The following is a 27,281-nucleotide window of genomic DNA, read 5'->3' as shown; positions in this document are numbered from 1 at the left end:
CCGCCTCTTAGCATTGCAGCTTTAAAGGCTTCGGTGGGCTCATTACCTGTTTTTGTAGAGGTCCTTTGAAACCCAAATTAGCTGCCATGCGAAGCGCCTGGTCGTCTTGCACGCCTTTATATATATCTATGACTTCCTAGAGGAACAGCACAGCACAAGAAGGAGAACAGACATGAAATGACTGAAGAAAGGGAGAGAGGAAGAGGGGAGAAAAGCACCAAAACAAAAACAGAGCCATCCTATTGTATATTTAAAAAGGGAACTTATGTCTGTCCAGTTTTTCCGCATGGCAGACATCAAAAATGTTCCTGGTTCAGTTGAGAGGATGGTCAGTCTTCACATTTATAATGTTGACATATGGTTTTAGTAGGTGGCATTTTACCTGTTTTGACTCATTAATAATTCAATGCTTAACTTGTTTTCCAGATGAAAACGAGCTAAACATTGTGTGGGCTAAACTTATAAAGATGTGATTCCCCTGTTTTGATTCAAACGTTAATTTTAAGTATTAATTTCTCCCATCACGCAAACTGGAAACTGCAGCGACCAATAAAGTCGACATTCCATTGAGGTCACCATTGTAAAGGTTGGCGTAACTCTTCTTTTGTCGGTAGAAACCCGCATTTCTCCGATACGACTCACATATTATCCAATTCCACCATTATTATAGTTTTCTACGTAATACTTTTATAGTGGAATCTCCCTGGAAATCCAAGCATTCCTATTGCTAAAGTATATCCAGACATCGTACACTACTGTGTGATCAACCTAATGTTTACAGTCTGCGTTATGGGAAGCACTCGCCTGTGTAACATGTAAATGTGGTGTTTAAATCAAATGAAGAGGCACTGGATGTCTGCTCCCAGAGACGGCCCTGGGAAGGGTAATGAGGGGTAGAGAGAACCAAGACAGTAACAACTGAGCAAAGGATCATTAAGACAGTAATAAATGGAAGAAAGAGGTCGCAAACAGGAAAAGGAGAGAAAGGAACAGAACATCCAACCTGGGCCATCAATAAGGGAGAGTGCGTCCAATCATAACCTTTTTAAAACAACAAGAAGTAGATTGGCAAGACGTAATTGAATTATTTTGTTGACTTTTAAGAAAACTGATATTAAAAAGAGTGGAAAGGTGGTGTGCATCAGCAGGCAAATCCAAAGTTATCCTCCTATGATGTCTCCTCTAGACTTTTAGCTCACAACTTCATTTTTATACTGACACTAGAATAAATGCTAACCAGATGTACCAGATGAAGTAAGGTCGTTCTGATGAATTTTGTTAATAATAATAATTTTTTTGTTGATGAAATTATTGGGGGGATCGTTTGGAAAAATTGACATCAAAACTGAAAGGTGGATTTTTAGATGTTGTCAACTTCTTGTGGTACTGACTGGTTACAACCTCTCAACAGAACTAGACTTGACAAAAAAATCTGAAAATCCTTGTCTTCAATTTGCAGTGTGTTTTTTTCTTTTGCTTATTTGTTCATTTATGCCATGCAAAGCCATTTACTTTGTACGTAGGAATACAGTGGAAAGGTCAATTAAAATAAATGCATTTTAGCCCTGTTTCAGTCGTACGTACACACAAATATGTGATATACTTCCCAGTGAAATCTGATTTTTGGAGAGCTCAGTTAATTCGTTTCAAACAGAAGAGTGAAATTAACAGAAAAGTTCTGTTTATTTCTGTCCAAACCCTCTAAAAGCTTTGGCACATCACCGTGCAATCAGAGATCTTTGTAATGCTTCTACAACTTGGACGTAGTCCCCCACATGTGCTCCGCCAAAGTTATTATACATAATTAAGACAGGCTCCTCACTGCAGATAGAATTCAACATTCGATGCTTGAAAACAGACTGAAAGGAAAGTTTAAGAACAATCCAGCATGTTCAGTGAAGGTGCAGATCTGATGTGGAAAACCGAGAGTACAAACCGGAGGCTTCTGAAGCCATAAAGAGGCACATCTGAAAATACAGCCAGACAAAAATGGTGATCAAAGATCTTTTACTTGACGGTAATTTTGAGCAAAACCAAGAGTTGCTGAAGGTTTGCCATCATCCAGGCACTTCTCTAATCAGGCCATTAAAGAAGCGTTAAAGTAGGACAGGAAAGCTTTGAATGGAGAATTCAACAACATGTTTGCCCAAAGCTTATTACCCATAAAAGTAAAAAAAAAAAAAACACATAAAACACCTGGCCTCAGAAAGCTAATGTTTAGACCTAAAACTAACTCTAAAAAGAAAAGTAAATTATACAAAGCTGCAACCTGATGCTCATCATCCAGCTTAATTAAGTTTAAATACGTCCACCAAGAAAAAAAAGACATGGTGAAAACAACTTAATCTCGTGCCAAGCTCATAAAACATTTTTAATCTCTTTAAAAATAATAATAATAATACTAAAAAAAGACAATCATACCAAAAATAATCTGTCTGAAAACACTCCATCGGAGATGTAGAGCCGAATCTTTGGAATGCGCTGACCTCTGACCTTGAAAGTTGCATGAGTATGTGTGACAAGATGAAGGCATATGTGGTACTTAAAGTTGTCCATCTGTTAACAGTGGCAGGAACTTGCCAAGTAGCTCCCATTGAAGATTAATGAGAAGTAATAGAAAGCATAAGCAGCCTTTTAACGTGTCTTCATTTGTTTAAATTGAGGCCCAAGGTGCTGCTGTAGAGACACAAGAATCAACCGGATGAGCACAAAATCCCTCTTTAAATTTTACCTCGATAACTTGGCCCGACTTCAAATCAAAATAAAATGCTAGATGCTCACTAGCTTTCCCAAAGGAACAAACTTGTTGAGCGTCAGTAGATGCTTCTGTAAAACACTAAAGCAACAAATATCCAAACTATTTCTAAGTCTGCAAAACATTTAGACTTTCTGTCAGTATCTCAGTATTTCAAACCAGAAGTAACGTACCTTAAAGATGAGCTCTGGGGTGGTGGCGGCCACCTCCTCGATGTCCATCCCTCCCTGGGGGCTTCCCACCATTACTGGACCATTACAGGCCCGGTCCATTAGGATGGCAAAATATGTCTCTCTGCTTATATCCAGAGCCTCAGCAACCATCACCTGGACATGAAGAGGAAAAAATGACATGGCAGACAGAGCATCCTCTACATCCTGGTGTAGAGGACGTATTTATCCTCTGTATTGTATTTATGTATTTATCCTCTACACCAGCTTCTCAATATAGCAGAAAATCATTGAGATATTTTATTTCAATAGCAAGGATGCATCCAGGATGTGGGCTCCAGCTGTGAACGGTTCACAGAGTGTCCTATCAAAATATGTGAAAATATGGTTCTGAAGAAAATCCCAATGAAGAAAGAGTGGGCATGGACTGGTATGACTTTAGCTTCTGAGTCCCACAGGCTGATTGCTTCCTCACCACACTTCTTCCTTTCACTCAATTTTCTATTAATATGCATGGGAAGAGGCGTTCTGCCACAGTCAGATTAGAAAGCAATGGCCTTTTATGGCTTGTTGAAGATGTCAGTGACTGTCTGCCAACATGTCTGTCATAAATGTTTTTCTGTCCATTCTGAAATATAAAATAATTAGAAGCTACATTTTAATTGTTTTATTACATAATTACCAGAACTAAGCATTTATATTAATCTTTATTTTTGTTCTATTTATTCTTACTCTTATTTGAGATACAAATGCTAATTAGAGGAATGTCCACTATAAGTGACGACAATAGGATTTTTCTATCTTTTACTGAGAACTCCTTGACATTTTCTCGTTGTTTATCGTCTATACAAGCTGGACGACATGAGTAAGTAGCAGGTTCCACATACTAACACGGGTTACGAGTCGGACCTTTCAAGAAGCACTGCACAAATCAAGGAGCAAATGAATAAAAACTAAGAGAAGGAAAGAGGGAATTTGGGAGGGAAAAAGCAAACAGGACACCATCCGTTCTGTTGCGGTTAAGGAAGAGTTGGTTTTCTCTGTACAACGTCCGCTTGAACAAGGACATTCCCTTCCACTTCTCACCCGTGTGAATGAGAATGGACAGCTCTCCCTAACCTTCATGTTAAAAGACTTGCCCCTCCATTTCCTTGTCCAAACGCTGCCGTCCCCAGTCACTGAAACGAGTCTCTGGAGTTCATTTTCATTTCAGTCTCTGCTCACAAACCAAACACGTTTTCACGTCGGTTCTCCTCCAATAGCCGTTTCCCTGATAAGTCTGAATTTGTGTCATCCTGTGGTGTTCCTCACCCGACACCGACACTCCCCTCCCTCCCTGCCTTGTCATCCATCAATCAGTGCCATGTCGGCAAATCGGATGCAGAGGTACTGGGCCCTTTTTTCAGGTGGGGGTGGGGGAGTACAAGACAAGAATAACAATGACAGAAACCATCAGAAAGGTGTTGTTTTAAGCAAAACTACTGCTCTCGTAGGAAGATTCTTCGGCTTTTCCTCATCTTGTCTGATTTTCTGCACTGTAACCAATACGGTAGATGTCCAGACAAAAAGACAATTCCACTTTCGCTCAACTAATTAAAAAAAAACAGACTGTTTGCCATTCCCTTGAGACAACTGAACTCAAAGCTGTTTGAGTGACTTTAGCGGAGGCTGACTGGATTCCACCTGTAAACTCTGCAGCAGGAAAGAGGAGTAGTGGTGAAGAAGGATGATGAGGGGATAGGAGAAAGAAGAGGAGTGCAGGAGCCACACACACTAAGCACAAACTGAGAGGGCTTCATCACCTGGACATGTCTGCTGTGAAGAGGTGCTGGATGCAGCGTGCGAGCAGGAAAAATAAAAAAAAATAAAATAAAAATCATATTCCTGCTTGTTAGTGGCACATAGTAACAGTTGTTTACCAAACACTTTAAATTCACACTGCGCCTGGCTCAATTTATGCAACAAGCCTGAACACCAGGCAGCACAAACCCGCAGTAAACAACAGCGGACAGCTACCCTCTCCTGCTAATATGCAGGAGAGGGAACTCGGAGCCAGACATTCATTTTACAGAGCAGCATTACTGGACTCGCAGAAATGAGGTCAAGAAAAAAAAGAAGAAAAAAAAAAAAGAACATAATGAAAACATTAAGAAAGAGAAAAGTGGATTTTTCTTTCTCCTTTAGCTCACCGTTTTCACTTTCACTCCATCTTTGGGTGTCTGCTTGGTAATCAGGTTGAAGCCGAGCATCTTTTTAGCCAGCTCACCAACGACTGCGGGGCTGAAAGTGGAGAGACGGCGCTTAAAACAACATCCATCACCGTAATGGCCGCTTTTTACGACTTCGTAATAGCATTGTACATATTCTTCCTCACTCTGGGGATTACTACATCATACGCTGCCTTGCCGAGGTGTTTATGCTCCTTGACTTTTCACAGTTTGTCAAGTTTCCAACTAGGGCCGGGCAAGATGTCGCGACTACATCATCGCTGTGATGTTGGGTGTGCTTAATCCTCCTAACAACAATCTATTCCAAGTGTAATGAGTTCGCACCTCGGCCCCCTCAGGGGGTCTCCTTGGAGTAGACGCTCAAACCTGACACAGCTGCTGAAGATCACCAAGCTGGAAACTCACACAACAAACGCAGCAGTGGAGGGGGGTGACAGGAATTCTCAATTTATTGATGTCACCATAGTACTGTTTTCTGATTTTGTGCAGGACGAGCTACAACTAGGTAATTTTTTATTTTTTTTTCCAGTGCGAACTTTTTTTTAATCAACACAAAGTGGTGCCTTATTGTAAAGTGAAAAAAAGGATAGCTTTAAAAAAAAAAAAGATATAAAAAAAAAATCAGCTTATGCTAACTACTCAGTCCAACGCAAATTAGAATGGGGTAAACTGCATAACAGAGGAGCATTGCTGCGCTGACGTTCTTAAAGAGACAGAGGCCCAATGTCAATGCATCAAACTGCGAAGTCCTTTTTTTTGTTTTTAAGTTTTGTTTGGTATATATACCATTCCTATAACAACTTACGGTAGCGTTGATGCTTAATTGTGTTACAAAACGGCACTGTGTGCATGGAAAGCACGTACTAATACCGGCCCTTTAAGAGAAGTGACTAATTCTTGAGGGCTCTGATACAGATGGTTGTAAATGAGCTTCTCCTTATTCTCTCTGCCGAAAAGCTCCCAGCAAACCAGAGCTGCTTCAGTAAGCCTGCTCTGGTTTGGTAAGAGAATACAAATGAAGCTGGTGGTCGGGGGGGGGGGGATGCATTCATTCTTTGATAAATGGCAGCGGTGCGAACCGCGCTCTCATGTCACTGTCTTGGGATGATGATCTTCAGCGTGTCTCACTTAAGAAAAAAAAAACTTTTAGGAAGATTTTAAACTGCAAAGTAAGGTGCTGCTGATACTGCCTGCTACAAATGTCATAAATCAGCTTTTTTTTTTTTTGCCTCTAAGGCCGCAGTAAGTGGTAGCAACAATTGATAAAAAGGAGGCACTTCTTCAGGTGCTGGGAGAAAACAGGGGGAAAGAGACGCTTTTTCAAGTCGCAGCTCAGATTTCTGGAGAAAAGAAAATGCAGATTTCTGCTCAGGCCATCATTAGAGGAGCACATTCAGCACACTTGGTGGTGCAAAGTGCTACAGCTAACCTTTAAGCCGCTTTTTTCACCATTTAATTAAAATGAGTTTTTTTCCCTCCCAAAATACAGAATAAGGGAAGAGAAATATTTGCAACAAAAGAAATCCTGACAGTGTCTTTGTGCTTAAATAGCATCTCCAGAAAGCCAACCCTAAACGCTAAAATCCATCTCCTTCAGTAACTCAGTTTTGAAAAGCACATAAGGGAACACTTACTCCTTAGTTAAGTGCACTCCCCCTTTGAGGCCGCTGTCGAACACACCCTTGCCTCTCCCACCGGCCAGAATCTGAGCTTTCAGGACTATTTCTTTGGCATCTGAAAAAGGAGACAGAGACCATATTAAGGAGGGAAAAACATAAAAACTCAGGAGAAGTTAGACAGATCACTTAAGATATGGGTTCATCCCCTCAGACAACACCTTGAGCCGGTAACTTATTTGTCTGTGGGATTGAAAAGGGAAGCGAGGTGGAAAACAGAGGGCTGTAAAGAAGACAAGAGAAGAATACAGATTATGAGAGAGTAAGAAGTTTGCACTTCTGTTCAGAACTCTCCATCACAGCTACAGCATTTTAATGTGATTACAAATATCGCCGGACGTTCTGAATTTAAAACATGTGAAGCTAAAATTAACAAAACATTTTCAAAACTACAGTTGATAGATCAGAAACACTAATTTAGAGGTTCAGCTTTTTGTTAAATCCGCAACAGCAAAAACACAATCAAGCAGTCACCCTGTATGGAAATCATTTGACTTACATTAGAATATTATTATGTTTGTAGGGCATTCCAACCAAAATGAAAAGCAGCATCATTAAAAAAAAAAAAAACTGCTGCAGACTGATGCCATGAACGACATATTTTTTTATCATATTTGTTCTAATTCCTGCTCTGGGTTGAGCAAAGTATATAAACTAGATGCTCTTGTTCTGGGTTGCTAAATAAGTAAAAGTACTCCACAATTATAAGGTAGAAGGACATCAAACAAATGCTAAACCAAAGAGGAAAATTTATTCATGTCTTCACTGCATGAAGTAAAAAAACAAACAAACAAAAAAACATATATTTTGAGTCTGATGTATTTATTGAACTGGGGGGGAAAAATCTGCATCTGACCCGGTCATCAGTAGTCAGAACTGATCAAGAGGAAACAAGCCGCCTGCAAACACTGGTGAGTAGTGGTGTAGAACCACATCTAAAGGGCATGACAACTAGATTTATTTAAATATTTCCCATCACAGTGAAGACTGTCTGGCAAACTGCTGTCAGGATGCGACGGTGTCTGGTGAAAGAAATTACAAGATATTAATACAAGCCCTGGAGAGGCTTTATGCTCGACCCCCGGTAACTACCTGTTCTTGACAATATTGTTTTGACATAAGAACAGATTTTCCTGAGCTGCCCTGTGTTTGGAAGAGTCGACCAATTAAGATGCGAATCAGGGCGAGACTGGCCAACAACACTCAGCTATGAAAGTGTTTAAGAAGACTCCAACATTTGCATGGTAGCATTTTGGATGGCTGATTGAAAAAGTGACCGACTTGACATGATTGACAGTAGCAGGCTAAAGAAGAGTCGCCAATGATGCCACAGTTAGCATTTGCTTCAAAACCTCCAAGCAGTGGGAAATTACAGGACTATCTTACCGTTGTTAATAAATTTGGACTGTATTTAATCCTTTCTAGGTGAAAAATGTAAAGATACAGTAAACTGATCAGGTGTGAAATTAATAATTCCACACTGAACACATCATTTGAAAAAGTTTGCCAACTGAAATGAGTAATTTCAGTATTTCTGTGTCATTAGCATTAAAATACATACATCGTACCAAAAAAACTGAATCAGCCTTCTGGTCTATCCATGGCCACAAGTGTATAAAATCCAGCAGCTAGATCAGGCAGTTCTTTTCTAGGTAATAATGTGAAGGAACTGTTCATTATCATGTTCATTATCATCTTCCAGCAAGGCAAAGTGGTACCTTTGCAATAAGTTAAGTCAGGAAATATATTTGCTCAGATATATTGCTGCAGATTGACTGTGCACTGCACAGTGTGTCATTGAATGGCCCAATATAGTTCCAGTGAAATGAACTCGTATTGCTGCAGCATGCCAGCACATTTTGGACAGTTTTAATGCCAACAGCTTTATGGGACTGGTTTGGGGATTATCCTGTGCCATCGTTATGGTGAACCAGTGCAAAAAGCAGAGCACTAAAGTTCTAGGTGCAGAAGAACTTGATTGGGTCCTAATACTTAAATCATAGATGGAAATGTGTTCTGTCAATCAGCCAAAGGTGTTCTGTCCCAAAGTTAAAATACTTTTGGGATGAATTAGCACATCAGTGTCTGACTTCACAAACCTCCTTATAGATAATTCCCAGAAACAAAATCCTGAACGTTGTGGGAAGCTTTCCCAGAGGCCGACAAACTCCAGGCTTGAGGCTTCAAGTTCCAGAAGACTTAAAACAGTCAGCATCAAATTAAACTCTAAGGATTCAGAACAGGATGTCAGTCAAGTTTCACTGTGAAAGAGCAGACTAGTTATATATGGCCTAAAACCAAAGTGGATTTCTTTAGTTTTCCCAAAAATGTTGATCAATTTTCATTAACCCCTTCACTGGCGGTGTCCCATCCATGGAACAAATCCAGTTTGTTTGAATAATCTGTCTTTTTCGGCGCCAGGTAAGGGGTTAACCGATTCTCGTAAATCGTCTTGTCTTTTTATCTGGATGATTGATTGGTTGACGCTTTACTGTTCATTTTAATCATCATGAGACTCCAACTGTATATAGAAAAAGTTCACAGTGATTAAAGCTCTTTATTGTATAGCTTTCCCCTTTTTAGAGCACTCCTGCTATTAACATGGCTACCTGCATAACAACAACCACATTAGGGTTTAATTTGGTGCAAGAACCGGGTCTTTGGATAGAAAGGAGGGGGAAAAAAACAACTTATCAAATGTCGGATGGTTTCACATGTCCTTGTCCTCATTAAATAACCAGCATAGCTTAATTTTGCTGTGACACACATGAAGAGGAGTCTCCCTTTAGACCTCTGCAGACAATCATCTTCTTTTGCATTTGGACCAAGGACTCCTGATAAAGGATGGTATCTAACTAAGTAATGATTATTCGGATGAGGGGGGGAAGGAATCAACCACTGTCAGACGAATCCTATCAGTGTGAAAAGTGCAGAAGAGGGACGATCTGTTGCAGTGAGAAAGACGCCTTAACCTTGTTGGAAGGAAAAAAAAAAAAAAAAAAAAAAAAAAACACACACACACAAGCTGCTTCAACGATTTTGCGCCAGAAAAAAAAAAATAAAAAAATTGGCACAGCGAAAACTGTCTAGCAGCTGAGAAGCAAAGAAAGCCTAAAAATGCTATCTGAGCTCAGAGCTGCTGTAGTTTGAAAAGAAACCAGAGAAAATAGTCTCTGACAGGGCGACGGGGATTAAACCAACACTATGTGAGTAAGGCCTGCTCTGTGTGGAGAGCCGAGGGAGAGAAAGAGAGACGGGGGGAGAATAAAGGTGCACTCAAATGCAAAGGCCTTTGAAAGGAGTTATAAATGAATAAATATGTTAGTAAAAAAAACTGCTACTATGCAAAAAATTAAAGAGTTCAAAGCAAGATGAGGAAGACTGTCCTGCGGGCATGAGGAGAAGATGGGGACAGCGCAGAGGAAATTACTTCTGCTATAACAGAAAAGAGAAAAAAAAAAGATACAAGCGGCAGAACAAAGATATTTAGGCCAACAGGGAGACCGCGTTGTTGGGGATGTGAAGGGAAGGTAAGAGATCCGACACGCTGACACAGACATTCAAAACAGCAAGCTGAGGTTTTAAGAGATACGCGGAATATATTATTCCACTATGTAAAGTGTAAAGAGAGGTAATGGGGTGAGAACGAAGCAGGTGTTCACTCCTGCTGCACAAGTGTTTGACGGCAAACCTGCTTATTACGTGGCAAATCAGCAATTATAAATGGGTGCTGCAGAAGCAATCTGTGATAACTCAGAGGCTTGCACAAGCATTCACACCCCTTCAGCCTTTTCACATTAGTAACGTAGCCATATGAAGGGTACATGGAGGGCTCCCTCAGCCTTGTTTGAATGTCCCATCTTCATGAAGAATACAGACAGGAAAAGATCAAAACGCTAAGGGATGCCACATGCTAGCTACGGCGACACCACATTTCCTCTAAATCCTGCAATTCATGTAAAGCATTTTACACTGCCTTGTCATTGAAAATGTGCTAAATAAACAGAATTACCACACGTTAACACCACGACATGGTGTTTGAGAAAACGTTTGCAACTGTGAAGTAGCCTAGTAAACCTCCTAGATGACATAAACTAATGATGTCAGTTCATATGTTCGGTTCACAGACACTGCAATGACAGTCTTCAGTTTGAGCTCCCTAAACTTCCTGAGAGCAAAGCCTCCAAACACGCAGCTCTCCGTTATCCTGAGGCAGTGGTAATATCTATCAACAGAAAATGATAGGGAAACAGACGTATACAGTGGCTAATTAAGCAATGATGACACAACAGCATGACTAAATAAAGTACATTTCAATAATTAACACTTATACTAAGTGATGTCTGCTCTCGTCTTGCCAAAGGAGGAAGTGACACTTTTAAATTGCTTTCCAAAGAAGGGCTGAATTGTCCCCTACTTCCCGTTTTCTCCCCATTAGAGAAAAAGCATCGTCATATTGTAATTGATTGGGTTTTGATCTCATAATTTAGAAAGACACCTGATCCTGAAACCTGAAAAAAATGTTGCCACAGTATCAAATATTGGGACAACCCTACATTAAATGAGATATGAGAATAAAACTGGATACAAAGACAGAACATACTTTTAAGTTTTTATCAATTTTTTAAAAATGTATTCCTATCCATCCACTTCAGAATCATGCTTTACTTCAAGTTGAAAAATACATTGAAATTTGTGGTTTGCTTACATTTTTTGCCTAAAAAAATGTAGGCAAAAGCTGTAACTTCTGCAAGGCCAAAAAAAAAAAAAAAAAAAAGACAGAAAATGGAAGAGCAGATATTTGTAAATGTGCAAATTGTCAAACATCCAGCTGGAGGTTCCGTTGCAGAACCGGAAGAATTTCTCTGCTGAAGAAACAACAGGCTTTGTGGAAATGCATGGGGAAGATAATGATGTCCTCAAAGATCACAGTGAACATGAGGCATGGTAAAGAGCAAGGTGACCATTAGCTGCTCCTGCTGATGCTGCTGTGACAGACAAGAGCTGGCCTCTAACGCTGAGGCCGAGGTTGGTCCATAATGAGCGTGGAGCAAAGTGTGCGGTGGATGGAAAAAAGGAGCAGCACTGTTTAAAAAAGAATTACATAAAAAAATTCACAAAGACGGTCGGCTTTTATGTTCGACTCAGACGGCGCAAAGTGTGAGAGGAGAGAAGGTCACATGGTTGGATTTGATCAGTAAAGACACCAGCGAGAGCTGTTGGAGAGTCGGCGCTCAGGGTGTTCATGCAGCGGAAACATGCGGTATTAAATCCGTAAACATCGAGGTCAGCCTAATGAAGGGTGACATCGATGTGTGTTCCATCAGACGACAATAAAATGCGCATCCAGTCCGAGGTGCTTCCGTCAACGCTCGCCTCCATTACCGAGCGCAAGGCAAAGACAAGCCAGATAAATGAATAATTTCACTTGATGCAGCTGCTATAATTACAAATGCCTCCTACAGAAAGGGGTCTGGTTATTAGCGGAGTGAGAATGTTTTTTTCTTCTTCTGCTTCTTCTTCTTCTCGGGGGTGTAAGGGAGGGGATCTTGCATAATCAGTTCTCCACTTCCATTTGGATCATTGCGAGGGCCCACTGTGAAGATGTAGAACAAGATTTTCATCTCCATTTATTTTCTGTTTCTTGGGGACACAGGGGAGGAGATTAAACATCGCACAACATCTCCAATCACATCACATGCGTTCTGAGTAATGCGGTCATCATCCTCGGGCCTTACTCATTTCCCAATAATGAGTGCAAATCAACTCGCAGCCCGCTTGCCTGTGACAGCAGCTGGCAGAGAGGATGCTACTTCGATACGAAGTCTCTCTTTCACCCTGTTCATTTAGCGCGCAGCTGGAAAAGACCGATTCTTTTGGCCCACCCTCCTCTCTTCCCGAAGGGGTCCAATGGAGGCTAGCGCTGCGGCTAACTTTGGAATGATATTTAATTAAGCCGTGGAGGCTGTGCCATGAGGGAGATGCTGGCTGGTAGGGGAAAAAATTTAGGCAGAGTGCTAATCCAGAGAGGGCGAGATCTGTCCACCATCTGCAAGGGAGGAAGAAAAAGATGAAGGTGGGCTCTTCACTAGTATGTGAGCTGCACAAGAAGAAGAAAACTGCGCCATATCAGAGGACTTTTTGGGAGAAAGGCAGAATAGTGTGAAAATTGCCATAGATCAAAGATAATAAAAATCCATTTTGTTGCAACTCAAATCATCCTCAAAGAGTTACTTTGGGCAAGAAGAATCTCTGGCAGTTTTGAATGAATATGAAGGGGCATCTTAAGTCTGTTGTTGTATGACATGCTAAAAGTTCAATAACCAGGCAGCTGAGGCAATATTCCGGAGTAATGTGTCTTGGATGATATGTCCATCAGTTGTTGGAGCGATGCTAATCCACCTCATTTGCTGTTGCCGCTCTTCTTTGAAGCTCCGTCTGGCCGTTTAGTCAGAATGCCAGCAGGAAGACATCAGAAATGAAGATATAATGCTTACAGATTGTGATCGATCGAAAAGATGGCTTGAACTTCCTTTTTTTTCCCTCTCTGCATCCATGAAGCCTCCTTTTCAACTCCTCTGGGATTGGGGGTCAGAGTTCATTTATTTTGTCAGCTATTCAGGTTATAATCAGCTCCCAGTGTTAAAAACACATCATATAAACTGTCCAAAATTAAAGAGGTAAGACCAAATATGCCTTCACATTCAATACCTCATCCATATATTTATGAATCATGTAAAAGAACAAATCAGAACGACTCTAACATGTTGCCACCATGAGCAGCTCAAGTCTGGAATCTAGAAAACAATCTACAGACAATTTAGTTAGCATAATTACAATTAATTGAAATAAATTCCAATTTCTCACAGGAATCAAAGTAAAACTGACTAACATAAACCTGCAACCTGAACACATCGTTCCCATAATCAAATATGACGCTTGCAGTATCGTACTATGAGGTTTCTTTTAAAATATAAATGTGATTTCTCTTTTTTTCAAAAAGAGTTTGTTTAGCATATAAAATATGTTCCAAAACAGTAGGGGCAGACATACATTGCACTCTTCCTTCAATGGATCCTTATAAGTCCATATAATCTCAACAACACTCAAACCTGAGACGCCTGCAGCAGTTTGTTCAGGAAGAGTGATTAAAATACAGATTGGTATCTTTTCCGTCCATTTTCATTGTCATTACAGGAAATAACTCAGTGAATGAAAAAGCAAAGTCTGAATTGTGCTAAATTGTGAACAAACAAATAGGATGCCATTAAACTTTTGTCAGTTTCAAGTTCTTTCATGGAAAGTCCGTTTTATTATTTTTACTGTGGATGGGTACACGCAGGGTAAAAGGAGCAGTGGCTTTGCGTTCCTCTTTCATTCCATTTTAAATTGCTTTCATTTGCTGCCAAATGGCATCTCTTTAAATAACTTCAATTACGATGTCAAAATGGACGATTAGGTTCAGGCTTACTATCAAATTGCAATGGGGTGTTTTAGTGATGCACTAATCGAAGAAAAATGAAACCCATAACAGTAAACGGCACCAAAGGCAATGGAGGATATTAACAACCTAGAAAAGGTGGCAACCTGGGGCTTAGTTAATTATGTGAACTAAAAACTGCATGACTGCATAGATTTGTGTTTTATATATATATAAGAGGGTCAATACAGGTCAACAATTACTTGTGTAAATGCAATCAGTGCAATAGCATCGCCAACACATTGTATTTTAATTACACTTAAGCATGGTTAAACCCAGAGCGCAGAATAGGTCAAGATTAATTATAAAGCAGCCTGTGTAACGGTTTATATTTAAACACAGTTGTGAAGTTGCTTCTACCTCGCTCAAACCTTTGCCATTTCAAACGTTACCAGACTGTAAAAAGGTCAGACATGCATATTTCTCTATCCATTCAGTGAGCGGAAAGGAAAATAAAATCAAACAGTTTTGATTGTAAGGAGCTCTGGGTTTGAGGGAAAGTACATTTGTTGCTTGTATGGTTGAGGTGAAAGGTCACCCAGAGTTGCTGCTGTTGTGCAAGTAAGATCAGACGCATGAAGACCTAACAACGGGCTTAAAAAACTTTGATTTCGACAACAAATACGTCAAAGACAGCTATTTGTCCTGCCATGACTAAAAGTTATCATTACCATTACCATAGCACTGTCTCGTCTAGGTAAACCTACAAGCCATTTGTCTGTCTCTGTATCAACTGTAACAACGCCGTCTGAGCGCTGCTCAAAAGCGAAAGAATACCAGTGTCCCAGACGGACAGTGACACCTTTATGTGCCACCTCCTCCACTCCCTGCCTGCATGACAGCTGAGTCCCCATTAGAGGAGAAGTCCACCTGCATTTCAAACACAGAAGGCACCTCTAATGACAACCCAAGGTGGCCCAGGTCTCAGACAGAGTGAGCTGCAGTTCAAAACCCATGACGGAGAGACTGTCAACGCGACGCAACCGGAGGGGGTGACAGTAATGATGATAGCGTTGTGGATGATGGGTGCTAAATGACCACACGCCGATATCCGCAGGGACATTCATTTGCTTTGAGGGAGACACGCACGTCTATCATGAGCGGCATCGCGAGACGCTTAACTGCGGGAAACGGCAGCTATGGACAAACCCACTGCAGTAAACGAGCTGCTCGTTTTTCAATATTGACTGAACAAATTTCCATCAGTTCAGCATGAACAATGGAAGGGGGGAAAAAATATATATAAATATATATAAATAAATATATATATTTATTTATTTTTTTAAAAAAGCACCAACATCTGCTGCAACATTCTGCTGATGCATCAAAGGGCAGAAGGACTACTTGCAATGCAACTTCCAAGGATGAGTAATGAAGTGTGCCTAATGGCTGGAGCTTCTTAGAACAAAGCAAAAGGTGCTTGTACATTTTATGCTCATATTTGTAATTCTGTGCTTTCCTCAACTTCTGATTTCAACTTGAATGAAACGGCCAGAGGTGCATTTTCTACACAACTGTACAATTACATCTTTCTAAAAGAAGACGTTACACGGCAAGCTCATACATTGAGACTTTCCAGTACATAATTGTATCCAAAGACTCCTTTGTGAAGCAGAACACTCTCATATGGGAATCAGCATCTGGATCTCTGATGTCAGAGCAGTAAGGATGGAACTCGATGTCAATTAGGATAATGGATAAAAACAAACATTGTCACAAAGATGGGCGCTATGATAGATAATGGGCTGAATGAATGGGGCTCCAAGTAGTTGTGAAGTTTGCATTCACATCCCTATGACGTCATCGCAACAAGTGAACATCGCCTCAATGATTATTATGATGTAGTCGATCTTAAAAAATATGAAGTCGTTCAACTCTCAGTCTGAAACAAACAGAGCTAACAATCATCTTAAGAACTTGAGGCTGTTTCAAAACTGTCTACTGTAGACCCCTGGTACTCACAAGGGTTATGGTGGGATGGCTGCCATTGCTAAAGTTCACAAATAATTGTGACCTACTCTGAAAATGCACATTATTGCCCATTTTAATAGTTCAAACACTAAATGTACCTTAGTACACACAGTGGACTAACTACCATAGAAGATATCTATAGTCTTCTGTATTTTTTCTATTGGGGCACAGCCAATTAGTGTCAAAAAAATTAAATGACGCTCCTGGATTGGTCACTTTGTAAACACCAGCATTACATCTTGGTGTTTCAGCTTCCCAAGATGCATTTTCAGAATATTTTCAATACTCTCTCAGAAAATATCTCAGAATGTGTGGGAGCACATGGTGTATCTATGCTTCTCTTTTAGATTATCCATCTGATTCATCTACTTGCCTGGAGATGAGTTTCCAGGCATGTCTTAGTTTAGTGTCTTTGTCTTGGTTTATTTCTTTTTAGCTGACAGACGTTTTACTTCTTCTTTGCTGGATGTGTTATGACTTCAGAGATAATATTCTTCATACCTTGGTTGTAATGAGTATTTTCTGAGCTACTAATAATGCCATTCTGTCGTGTAGTATCAGCCTCCCTATTCGTTCACACAAGTGCCTCTATGCATGCTTTCTAATTTTTCAACCAATCATTGGAAACCAGAGAGAAACAGGAAAATCTCAGGAGGTCAGCAGTTCTTTAAATACTCAAACCAGCCCATCTGGAACCAGCAACCATGTCACATTCAAGTCCATCTGCTCGGGGATCATTTGCGGGAGATGTGGAGGATGATGCAGCAATTTTGTGCATCAAGGCAGAATAAACAGTTGGTAATTGAAAATCTATAAAGAAATAAATCTGGTCATTCCAGTCTCCTTATGACCAGCCTGCAGGCATTGTTATTGGCAAATTATCCAGAAATCTGTGCTCTGTCCTCGACATTCAACTCAGGGGTTTTGCTGGAATAGAATAGATAATAAATACCATGTAAAGTGCAACGGGAATAAAAACATATCAAGAAAATCACAAAGAATTGTACTCTGAACATGGAGTTATCACACAAAGTGCAGAGAAGGCGCATTTTGTTTTACATAAGGACAAACTATACAGTTAAATATTGATAAAGTCATCCTTTAATTTAACTGTTTACTTTTAGACTTTGGAGTGACTCAGCTATAGTCCTGGTTTGAATATGAAAGACAATTAGTGGAGGGAGGTAAAGATTTTTGATGATTTGGACAGTCATCAAAAACAACAACTATAAAGGTTTGGTTGCTGTAAAATCATACATCTTATATTAACTGTTAGTAATTTTACTTGTTCTAATTTGTTCCTTGTCTCACATGTAAAGCATAGATCCTATATTTAGAAACAAGCTTCTTGGTAAAAGGAAAATCATTAAAAATTCTAATTTGTCAGGTGTATGAATAATGTTGTGCGTACCTGCATCCTGCACAAGTTTGATTCGTTTTAATGCAAAGTCTGGCCTGTAGGGATGAACACTGACATATTGCCCTTATGTAGTGACCGTAACAAGTGACACCAACAAAAAAAGAACACGTCTAAAACTACTAGCATATAAGAATCAGCTTAATACGACAAAGAGGATGAGAGAGGAATAATTCAACGTCTTAGCCACAACATGAATAGGTTAGGATGTGTAATGAGGAGGTGGAAACACTAAGCAGCTTACACAAATCAGCTCTTTGAGAGACAGCCTGCTTTACCCAGCAAAGCCCATTTACATCTGGTAAGACAATTTCAGACCCGTTGAACTTCACTTACCAGGACAGACCTAAACATTTGCTCATGTAAGGGATAACAAAGCCAGGTAGAGTTCAGCATAAGATGTCTGTCGATGGACCTATCTTTTTGTCTGATCTTTGTGTGAAGAAGTCTCTGTAGCACATGTTTTTGTCAGCTACAAACCCTGGAAGAGATTTCTGCTCTGCCTGGTAGGTAGGCGAGGCGGTGTGGGCCCGTGTCTATAACCTTTTCTAACACACTGTCTCCACCCTTCTGTTACCCTCACTGCGTGCTACGCGTACGATCTTGGCAGGCGGTGCGTGCAGAAAAACTGCAGCCCAACATCAGTCTTCCAGTGTGACAGGCCGGCCCTACGGAGAGAGGAGAGTATTTCCGTCCATCAGCAGAGGCCTTGCAGCGAGTAGGAAGGTGAGAGTCGTGTGCCGCACACTCAATCTAACCCACTGCACTTGTTCATTAATCTCCTGCAATGTGATCCAAGTGGCAAATGAGTACTATGTTCATTTTATAAAAGAGTCAACCATAGGTATGTGGTGCTAGCTAACACAGTAGGACAGAGGTGATTAGGGTTCCTACACATTTAAAGTTACGTTAGCTTTACTAAGAATTTAAAAGAATATACTTCTAGTGGTCAGAGTTTCAGTATTGAACCTGAAGAAAAGAAGCAAGGACGGAAAACTGACAGACAGTTGTGTGGACAGAAAAATGGATAAGTGGACGGACAGAAAGATCGTTAAATGACAGATAGATTGATAGATAAATGGACAGACTGTTGGATAGAGCAGATGGACTGGTAGTTGGACGGCCGGGTGGATGACAGTTCAAACAAGAGACACACAGAGAAGGAGAAAACGAGGGACACCTGGATGATTGATGATATATGGTACTTAGCAATGTATGTGAAATATTTTAATTACATTTCATACTTTTATACACAGCACAGGAACGTCATCTCCTTTACTCCATGGAAGAGTAGAAGATACAACTGAGAAGATACGATGTTTTTACAAAGAGTGGTACTAAAGTCAATAAAAAGGGAAAGACGGGATGTGTGGATAAGACCCACATTTCAGTTCATTTCTTGAACTGAAACCAATTCAAGAGAAAGTTATTGGCATATATGTGTTCAAAACTTTGGCTACGTAAATGGAGGCGAGATTTTTAGTAAATTTGTCAATGGATTTTCATAGAGTGCGCACAACATTGTGGGTTAAACTCGGCTTTCCAGGAAGTGCTAGTACAGTTTGAACTGAACATCATTCAACCTCTCTCATCGCTAATGGTGTTTTCCAAGGAGGGCCAAGTGTTAACACTGGAGATAGGAGAGCTCGCAATCATAACCACTTAGAAGAATTGAATGGCTGGCACCAAATGTAAAAAAAAAAAAAAGAGAGCAGCAATTCGAATTCAATCTCTTGTATTCCACAAAAGATGAATAATCCTTTGAAGCCTATATACTTTTTTTTGCTTGATGTAGGATCAGTTGCTTTGATAAATGAGCAGCTGCCTGAACGTCCTTTGTCCAGCAGACCAATGAGATGAAGGACCTCTATACGTCCCAGCTGGTTACAAATATACACAAACGTAACTTCTAAGAGAGGCGGCCCTATAGGCGCTACTTCAGACGAAGGCAGAAACTAAAATTCAGCTAGCGCTATTCAACGCTAACTACTACTGTCAGCACTTTTCACCAGAGACTATCTCATTTTCTGAAGGGGAAAGATGAAAGTGGCCTTACAAGGCACTTGAAATGTTGGCGAGCACAAGGAGACTCCAGTGGGCACAGTGTGAATGAGATGGGAGGAGATATGCAGCGATGACTGCTCTGGCTATGTTCTGTGCTTTGACAGCAACACTTGTTTGTTGCTATCTGAAATAGAAGTGGGCTACAAGCGCGGAGAGCATGCACAAACGTGCCATGACTGAATTTCTTCTCCTCTTTAATCGCACTAGATAAGCTCCAACATGTGTGACTGTTGACCATGGTCAGCATTGTTCTATAAACAAAAATAATAAAAACATCAGAGTATATAGAAACAAAAAATCTCCACAGTCTGATCTAACAATGAGGAGAAAAATCACTTGTGCATTGCTTATTCACAGATCTCTTTGAAATGGGTTGGCCTTAATAAAACATGCTATTGAAAATTATGCTGATGAAACCTCTATCACTGGGCAAGTACTGAGAAGTGTCTAAAAAAAAACTGGGTCATGAATAAAGCCAAAGAGCCGGCTCAATCATCAAATCTGGTTTTCAGGAGTTTCATGGGAATTATTAGGACTGCATCACAAACACACAAAGACTTTTAACAACACATTAACAAAATAATGCAATATTATCTAATCTTATTTATGAATAGACACATTATGTTATTATGAAGAATTTATTACATGAAAAGAAAGTAGGGTAAAAAGAGGCAAGAAATTAATAAAGAGCACAATGAAGGCATGAAGATAAAAAACAGAAGAAAAGAAGGTAGGATATGAGGACATAAGACAAGAAGGAGGGCAGGAAGAAAGGAGAGAATGCATGTACACTGAAGGATTACGATTTCTTCCTTTTCCCTTCAGGAGTATTTTTAATCAATTTGCATTTACTACAGAGCAACAAATTTATATTATTATGTATGCTTCGTTTTCATTTGGCTTTTAGGTTAATTTTGCTACAGAGACAATAGAGTAAAGCTGTAGCTATGGTACCACAGGGAAGGCTCATATTAGCTGGTTATCTGCAGTGTTATCAGCTTGGGTAGCTAGCCGGTGGTCCGCTGCTTGAAACAAATGCGACTCTTGGCTTCAAAACTACTTTTAATGATTTTAATTAGCTTAATGAGAGTGATGATCACACTCTAAATGTACAGCAGTGATCAAAGGTCAGTAGAAACTCGCAGCCAGAGAAAACTTAAAATCCTCCATAAATGCAAATTGACTTGTTTTTCTTTTCACATTGAGACTCACTCTACAAGTTCCAGCCGCATCACAAAAAATAAACCAACAAATCCACACACAGAGTATGGAAAACTCAACCGAAATGTTCTGCACTTTCTGACATTTGGCTCCATTTGTAGCATTTGAGAACGTGAGCAGATCCACGAGTAAATGTCTTATTCCTTCACAGTAACAGAACATCATGAATTTGCAATACTACCTCCACAGTCACACACACATCTGACTCAAAGAGTCTCTTCGTGTCAAGGTAGCTTGCAATTATTCAGCATGCCGACATATCAAATTAACTATCCTTCTAATAAACACACATGAGATTAGACAGTCATGCATAAAAAACTGTTTACACTGAATATTCATGGCAGAGCAAACTAAATGAAAATGTTTCCTTCTTCTGATAATCGTCACTCTGGCAGAGAGACGTCGCAGAAAGAAGATCGGGAGCAGAGGCCAACTGAGGAAGATGAGGAATTTGAAAACGGTGTCGATGTAAACGAGCCAAAAAGCGCAGCAGCAACATTAATATAAAACAGCTTCGGCACAGTTCGTCGAAGAAAGGACAAGAAGATTAGCAACAGCAAAAGAGCACAATTCCCCCCAACCTTATTTCATTAAATAGGAGGCGACCATTTGCGCAGGTAGATGTTGCCCACATTCATCACACAGCGCCAGCATACAGCTAAGATAAGCCAGCAAAAAAGCCACAAATCCCTCCATCACCATTTTGTCAATGAATGATTTCAGAGGAGGCAACAGATATGGGAGACGTAAAGAGGTCTGTAGCAAGAAGACGGAGGGAAAATTAGGTTTTGATTCAGAATTCAGGCTGGAAATCCATCAAGATTTGCTCAACAGATGCATCTGTCAAGCAGGTGGCGACGCACTAAGTGGCTGCTGCAGGCTGCAGGTATGCGAGCACAGATACATGTTCATTTGCGCGCATGTGAAAGAACCTGCATCGAATGTAAGCAAAGTTTCTTTTTCATCTGTATGAGTGTTCAAGATGCGTAAAACACCTCTATATTTGAATAAGATCTTTTTCTAACGAGGAGTAAAAACTATGGGAATCAAAACATCAACATAAAGACTTTGTGTTTTTTAAAAGTGTCCATCATGCAGACGTTGTGTATCTAACGATGTCAAGGATGTCTTTAGATACACCTTGATGCTGCTGGGTTATGGAGCGCCCTCAGCCAATTCTGGTACACAATCAATATTGTTGAAAACCAGTTTTGGACGGTTTAGATTGCAGCTTCACAAAGATGCTTCAAATGTGTCGATATCCGATGTGATCTTGTGTTTAACGTTAAACATTTTCAAAATGCTAAAAGGTAAAGGCCCAGGCACAGAGATACAGGCCTTGAACTGGGCTCCTTTGTGGAATGCTTAAGAATTGTTCATAGAAATAAAATTACCGTAATAACCCTATATTTTTGAAACGTCTCTCTTTTGAGAAATTGTTACAATATTTCAGATACTGCAAAGTGCGATGGAATTACGGTTCTGCAAATTTGGCTGGATTGCTGGCGCTGCTTTTGGTCTGGAGGGGTTAATAAATACATTTCTGACATATTCTCTCTATCTCTCTCTCATTATTGTGACATTTACCAAACAGAAATAATTTTGCTATTTCTAGCTGACCTAAAACAAAGATTTAGGTCTGATTTCACTTCAGAGAGTGAGAAAAAATATATATGCAATCAGTGTATGTAAACTTTTGGTTTCAACTACATGTAAAACCTTAGAGCTGAGAGAAAGCTCCAACTTTTAAAATGGTTTTCCCTGTTTTTATTTAAGAGAATCTTAGCTCAGTTCTTCTTATGGCCATTGTTTAAAAAAACAACTTTAATAGAAAGAAAAATATGTTTACATCCACAGCAGTGCCCTCTAGACAGCATAATAGATACCAGTCATAACACAGCATGGTAAAAATCACTGTTATTTAAAGCATCGTATGAAAAACAAGCAACTGAGGTTAAATTCAAGCATAGATATATATTTTAAAGGATTGCACATTACATACTTGAAGCCATAATGATAAAAATGTCTACTCTAATATTTGGAGGTTGCAGGCTACTAAACCGTGGTCAGTGATGGAAAGTTTTCCACTAAAAAGTACATTGCGCAGTACTTGGAAAAGCGCAATCTTAAACCCACAGGCTGATGCAGATGCAGGAGTCACAAGGTCATATTCTGAATCTAGCTACTGCCAAACAGCACCAGCCATTTGTGTGAATCAAATAAAATAATAATAATTAAAAAAAAATACTAGGAAAAATATTCCTGTAACAATAGTGATCCACTGCTGTTTGCTGAGAGGTGAGGGTGAAAAAAAGCTCAAAGAAAGTTAACTTCCTTCAATGTAATATTACCTTTGACCAAAAGGCGCCTCACACGTTAGGGCGAAAGTGGCTGAACAGTCTTCATTTGTATTCAGGCTCTGAAAGAGACGCTCGAAAACCTCTCTCTCTCTCTCTCTCTCTCTCTCTTTCTGTCTGAGACTTTGCTTTCAGACAGGCAAAGAGACATCCGAGGATTATGGGCTGTGCTGCATGCGGCCCAGCCAAAAATACAACAAATACGCTTCCAAACTGTTCAGCGACTAAAACCCTGCATCCAACAAGAACAGGGAAATATTTGGCTTTCAAAACTGCAGTCTGCACTCTCCTCGGTCTGAAAACAGAGTGTTATGAGAAGGAAATGGGATGCTGCTGGTGCCGCTGATGCAATGCAGCAGAACTTTAATTCTTCTCTCGTTCGTTGCTGGCAGCTAAATGTTGTAGTAACTAAAATATTGTGAGTTATATGATGAATAAGAAATCAGTGTTGTACCAAGAACTTCTTTGTCTTGTTTTAAGATTTTATTTTGCCTGTTGAGTTTTTAACTTGTCTGACGGTGGAAGCACACAGAATCATTCAAAAGGCCACAAACGGCCACATTTTGGACGCCCCTGCTCTGGCTCATGTTTGATCCCCCTTCTGTTGCATTTGGAGCTTCTGCAGAGGATCACAGGAACATTTTTATTCAAACAACAGTTGGTGATTTCAAAAGCTCTTTGCAGGGCTGAGCAGCATCTGATCTATGAGCTTCACCTTCCCCACCTGTTTCTGCGTACTGGTGATCTAATAGAAGGAAGGCTGAAAGAAAGAAAGATGACGCTGTCCTGAAAATATTTTCTGCATGCAGAAAATACAGAAATCCATGTGCAGAAACTAACAGGGACGCCAACTATTTTTCCTTTTTAAGGTGCCAAGCTTTCGAGCTGCATATGTGTTAAACAGCTAACTACAGCACACTATTTAACCAGTTAGTATAATTTTGTTAGTGATAGCGGGAGAAAAGTCTATCGCCTAACAAAGTGATAGGGGAATGTTATGTAAAATCTACTTTTTGAGCATTTCATCATGTTACAATGTTTTTCTCTCATCAATCTTGTGTTGTTAATGTCTTAAATGATCCAGGTTAAAGCTACATGGAACTTTAAAATGCGATCAGAAATATTGCTGCTTGTTTCTGATGAATCCGGATCTCTGCTATATTCTTGCAAAATGTTGATACTCCTATTGAACCGATCGATGTGAAAAGAAGAAGAAAAAAAAAAAACGGAAGTGGAAGAACGAGATTCTGTCACTGCCTCGCTGTCCCTTCTCCGCTCAGAAACTACTTCAACCTCTGGTTTCATTAACATCTGGGACCTGATGCCCAAGCAGGAGGCGCTTGGTTCATCCCTTCGTTCAGCATAACTTTTACTCTTAGAAAAAAGAAACCTGCAAAAATGTCTGTCCATCGCATTAGGTTGACATCAAAGATGAGATGTGAGAAGTTTTCTAGCCTAGGAAGTACTCAATCAGGGTAGGTAAGTGTGCTGTTACATTTCTGTTACAGAAATGCAACAGAAAATGACACATTTCAAATATTTTTCCTCTGAGGAAAAGTTTGGGTTTCTTAAATCATATCATCTTGTTGCAGACAGACCACTTCGGCTACACACACACACGCGCAAACACTGGAAAGATTAAAAGCTTCAAGTGCGAGACGGGTGGATGTGGGTCATCGATTTTGGATGGACAGCGCTGGTTAGTTTGCCACTCTTGCAGCGTCCTGGCGGAGAGCACATTACAAAAGCTTCAGACTTTCTGATAACTCCCCGAAGGATTCACCCAGTGTGGCGCCGCCGAAATCAAAACCCTTCTTTCCATGAGCCATTAGCTGGGCACGCATCACCCATCTGCCATACTGCAAACCTCCCTCCTAGACATGCCATTCAAGTTAAAAGGGAAATCAATGATCCATGTCGGGCTCTGTTTTTTAAAGTTGTGATAGAAAACTTAGGGCTCTTTCAGGGTTTTTTTAGAAACAGTAACAGAAAGCATCGCTCTTTGACTTCTTGAAGACTAGAGAAATGTTTCAATGCGATACAATTTAACCACCTTACCGGCTTTATGGTTAAGTGAGAGTTTAAAAGAAAAAAAAACAAAAACTGGAGAATATTGTTTGGTGAGCCTAAAGGAAGAGATGAATCCCATTCATCTCTGCGCCTTAATGCTTGGCTAACTCACTCTGGTGTGTGCACAAGAAGCCAGAAGCTCACAGCGGGATGCCAGTACTGACCATAAATCTGCTTAGAGTTGCTGAGAGTCGGCTCAGATACCCCAACCAGACGGATCTCATGCATGGAGAAAAGCCTGATGTCCTCCACAGGGTGAAATCAGTAAACGGAGCTTCAACCATGGTTGGCCCCCGGGAGTCCGGGTCTGCCATTCTCGCTTCGTTTATTGGCCCAACTAATCCTAACTGAAAAGGTTATAAATATCTTGCTTCCTTTCTTTCTTTTTTTGCCCCCTCTGATGCATCTTTGTGCGACCCAACGCGGCCCAAGAGGAAGCGTTCACAGACGCAGTGCAAGCGTGAGGAAGTGCAGCATCTGTGGATGCTCATTTGCACGCTTTATTAGCAAGCCAGCTGTAGTCACAGGTTGCAGAAGTGCAAGGAAGTCGCAGAGGCATGGCAGGCGAACCGAGTTGCATTATTGGACAAGGTAACCAACACTGAAAACATTTATTCACACACATTTTTTTCCCACATCTTGGCAGGGAATTTTTAACAATACCTTATTTTAAGCAGCTCCAACTCCAGCGTGCCAATTAAACCTGATGCTGAGCTGTTCAACAAGTCTTATGTTTTATTTCATTATTTTTTTTTTCTGAAGATCAACATGCCTTGCAAGCAAAGGTTAGAGCTCAATGTGGCTGATCTCAGCATGCAGTAACAATAAAGTTCAACAATGCAAAAAAAAATAATAATAATAATTCCAGACTCAATTCAAGCTACAAATCCTTACAAAGTTTTCAAACAGTTTTTTACAAATAAAATCTAAAAAGCGCATTGTATTTTTGCATTCAGTCCAACCCACTGCCTTAAGAAGTTGCATCATTAATAAATAGAGTCCACCTTTGTGTAACTTAATCTCAGTATGCGTTTCGGTCACTGGTGTGAAATTGTGGAATGAATCGAATGACGATTTCAAATTATGTCTTTTCTTAGTGAGCTTTGAAAGAGCCTTAAAATGTAAAATGATAAAATCTTACTTTGTTGTGTAGATGTGTACAGAAAGATGTGAATATGTGAAGATATATACTGCTAAGTATATAAATATGATAGGCAAGTATAAGCTTTGGCTTCAGCCTATTCCTGTTTTGGCAAATTATGGCTTTGTTTATTGTTATTTTTTTGTTTCCTGTGTTTAATGTTGACAATTTATCAACATAAAGTGATTGATTGATTGATTGATTGATTGATTGATTGATTGATTGATTGATTGATTGATTGATTGATTGATTGATTGATTGATTGATTGAGTTTATATCCAGTTGATCTATGAAAGGCTCAAGTGTTTCTTAGAACATTAGTAGAGAAACCGGATCATGGGAACCAAAAGAACAGATTGGGGATAAAGATGAGGTGAAGTTCAAAGCAGATTTAGGTTGCAGAACAACATCCTGACATTTAACAAATCAATCATTGTCGGGCAATAATGCAAATATAGAAGGCTGGCTGAGGATAGCATCCTTCAGCAAAGCACCCAATAGACCTTGAATGTCTGTGGAGGAGCTGCAGACCCTTTGTCAATCAGACAACCAATGTTTGGACTGTATGGATCAATGGCAAAATGAAAGCCAAGGGGAAACAATGCAGGTGTTTCCACAGAAACAATTACAATGAGGAGCAAAGCTGCGGCATTGGTTACATTTTCAGCTGGTGTGGTTCACTGTCACACCGCACTCTATCAAACGACCCAAACTCTTTAAAAAAATCTGTT

The 27,281-nt window shown here is 40.0% G+C and overlaps 1 protein-coding gene across 1 annotated transcript in view; it reads right to left on the bottom strand.

The window, feature by feature from the left end:
• Positions 1-27,281, bottom strand: part of suclg2 (succinate-CoA ligase GDP-forming subunit beta) — a 99,417-nt gene that overhangs the window by 49,747 nt on the left and 22,389 nt on the right. The window contains exons 3-6 of the mRNA XM_055027339.1: positions 6,788-6,887; positions 5,115-5,205; positions 2,929-3,081; positions 47-136 (exon numbers count right to left, since the gene is read on the bottom strand). Of these exons, the coding sequence (XP_054883314.1) occupies positions 47-136; positions 2,929-3,081; positions 5,115-5,205; positions 6,788-6,887 (434 nt within the window). The remainder of the gene's footprint in view (positions 1-46; positions 137-2,928; positions 3,082-5,114; positions 5,206-6,787; positions 6,888-27,281) is intronic.

This window comes from Poeciliopsis prolifica, unplaced genomic scaffold (genome assembly GCF_027474105.1).
Source record: "Poeciliopsis prolifica strain line A6 unplaced genomic scaffold, Auburn_PproV2 SCAFFOLD003, whole genome shotgun sequence".
Classification (NCBI taxonomy): Eukaryota; Metazoa; Chordata; class Actinopteri; order Cyprinodontiformes; family Poeciliidae; genus Poeciliopsis; species Poeciliopsis prolifica.
Note: the sequence above shows the minus strand (reverse complement) of the source record. Positions and strands in the feature narration are given on the sequence as shown.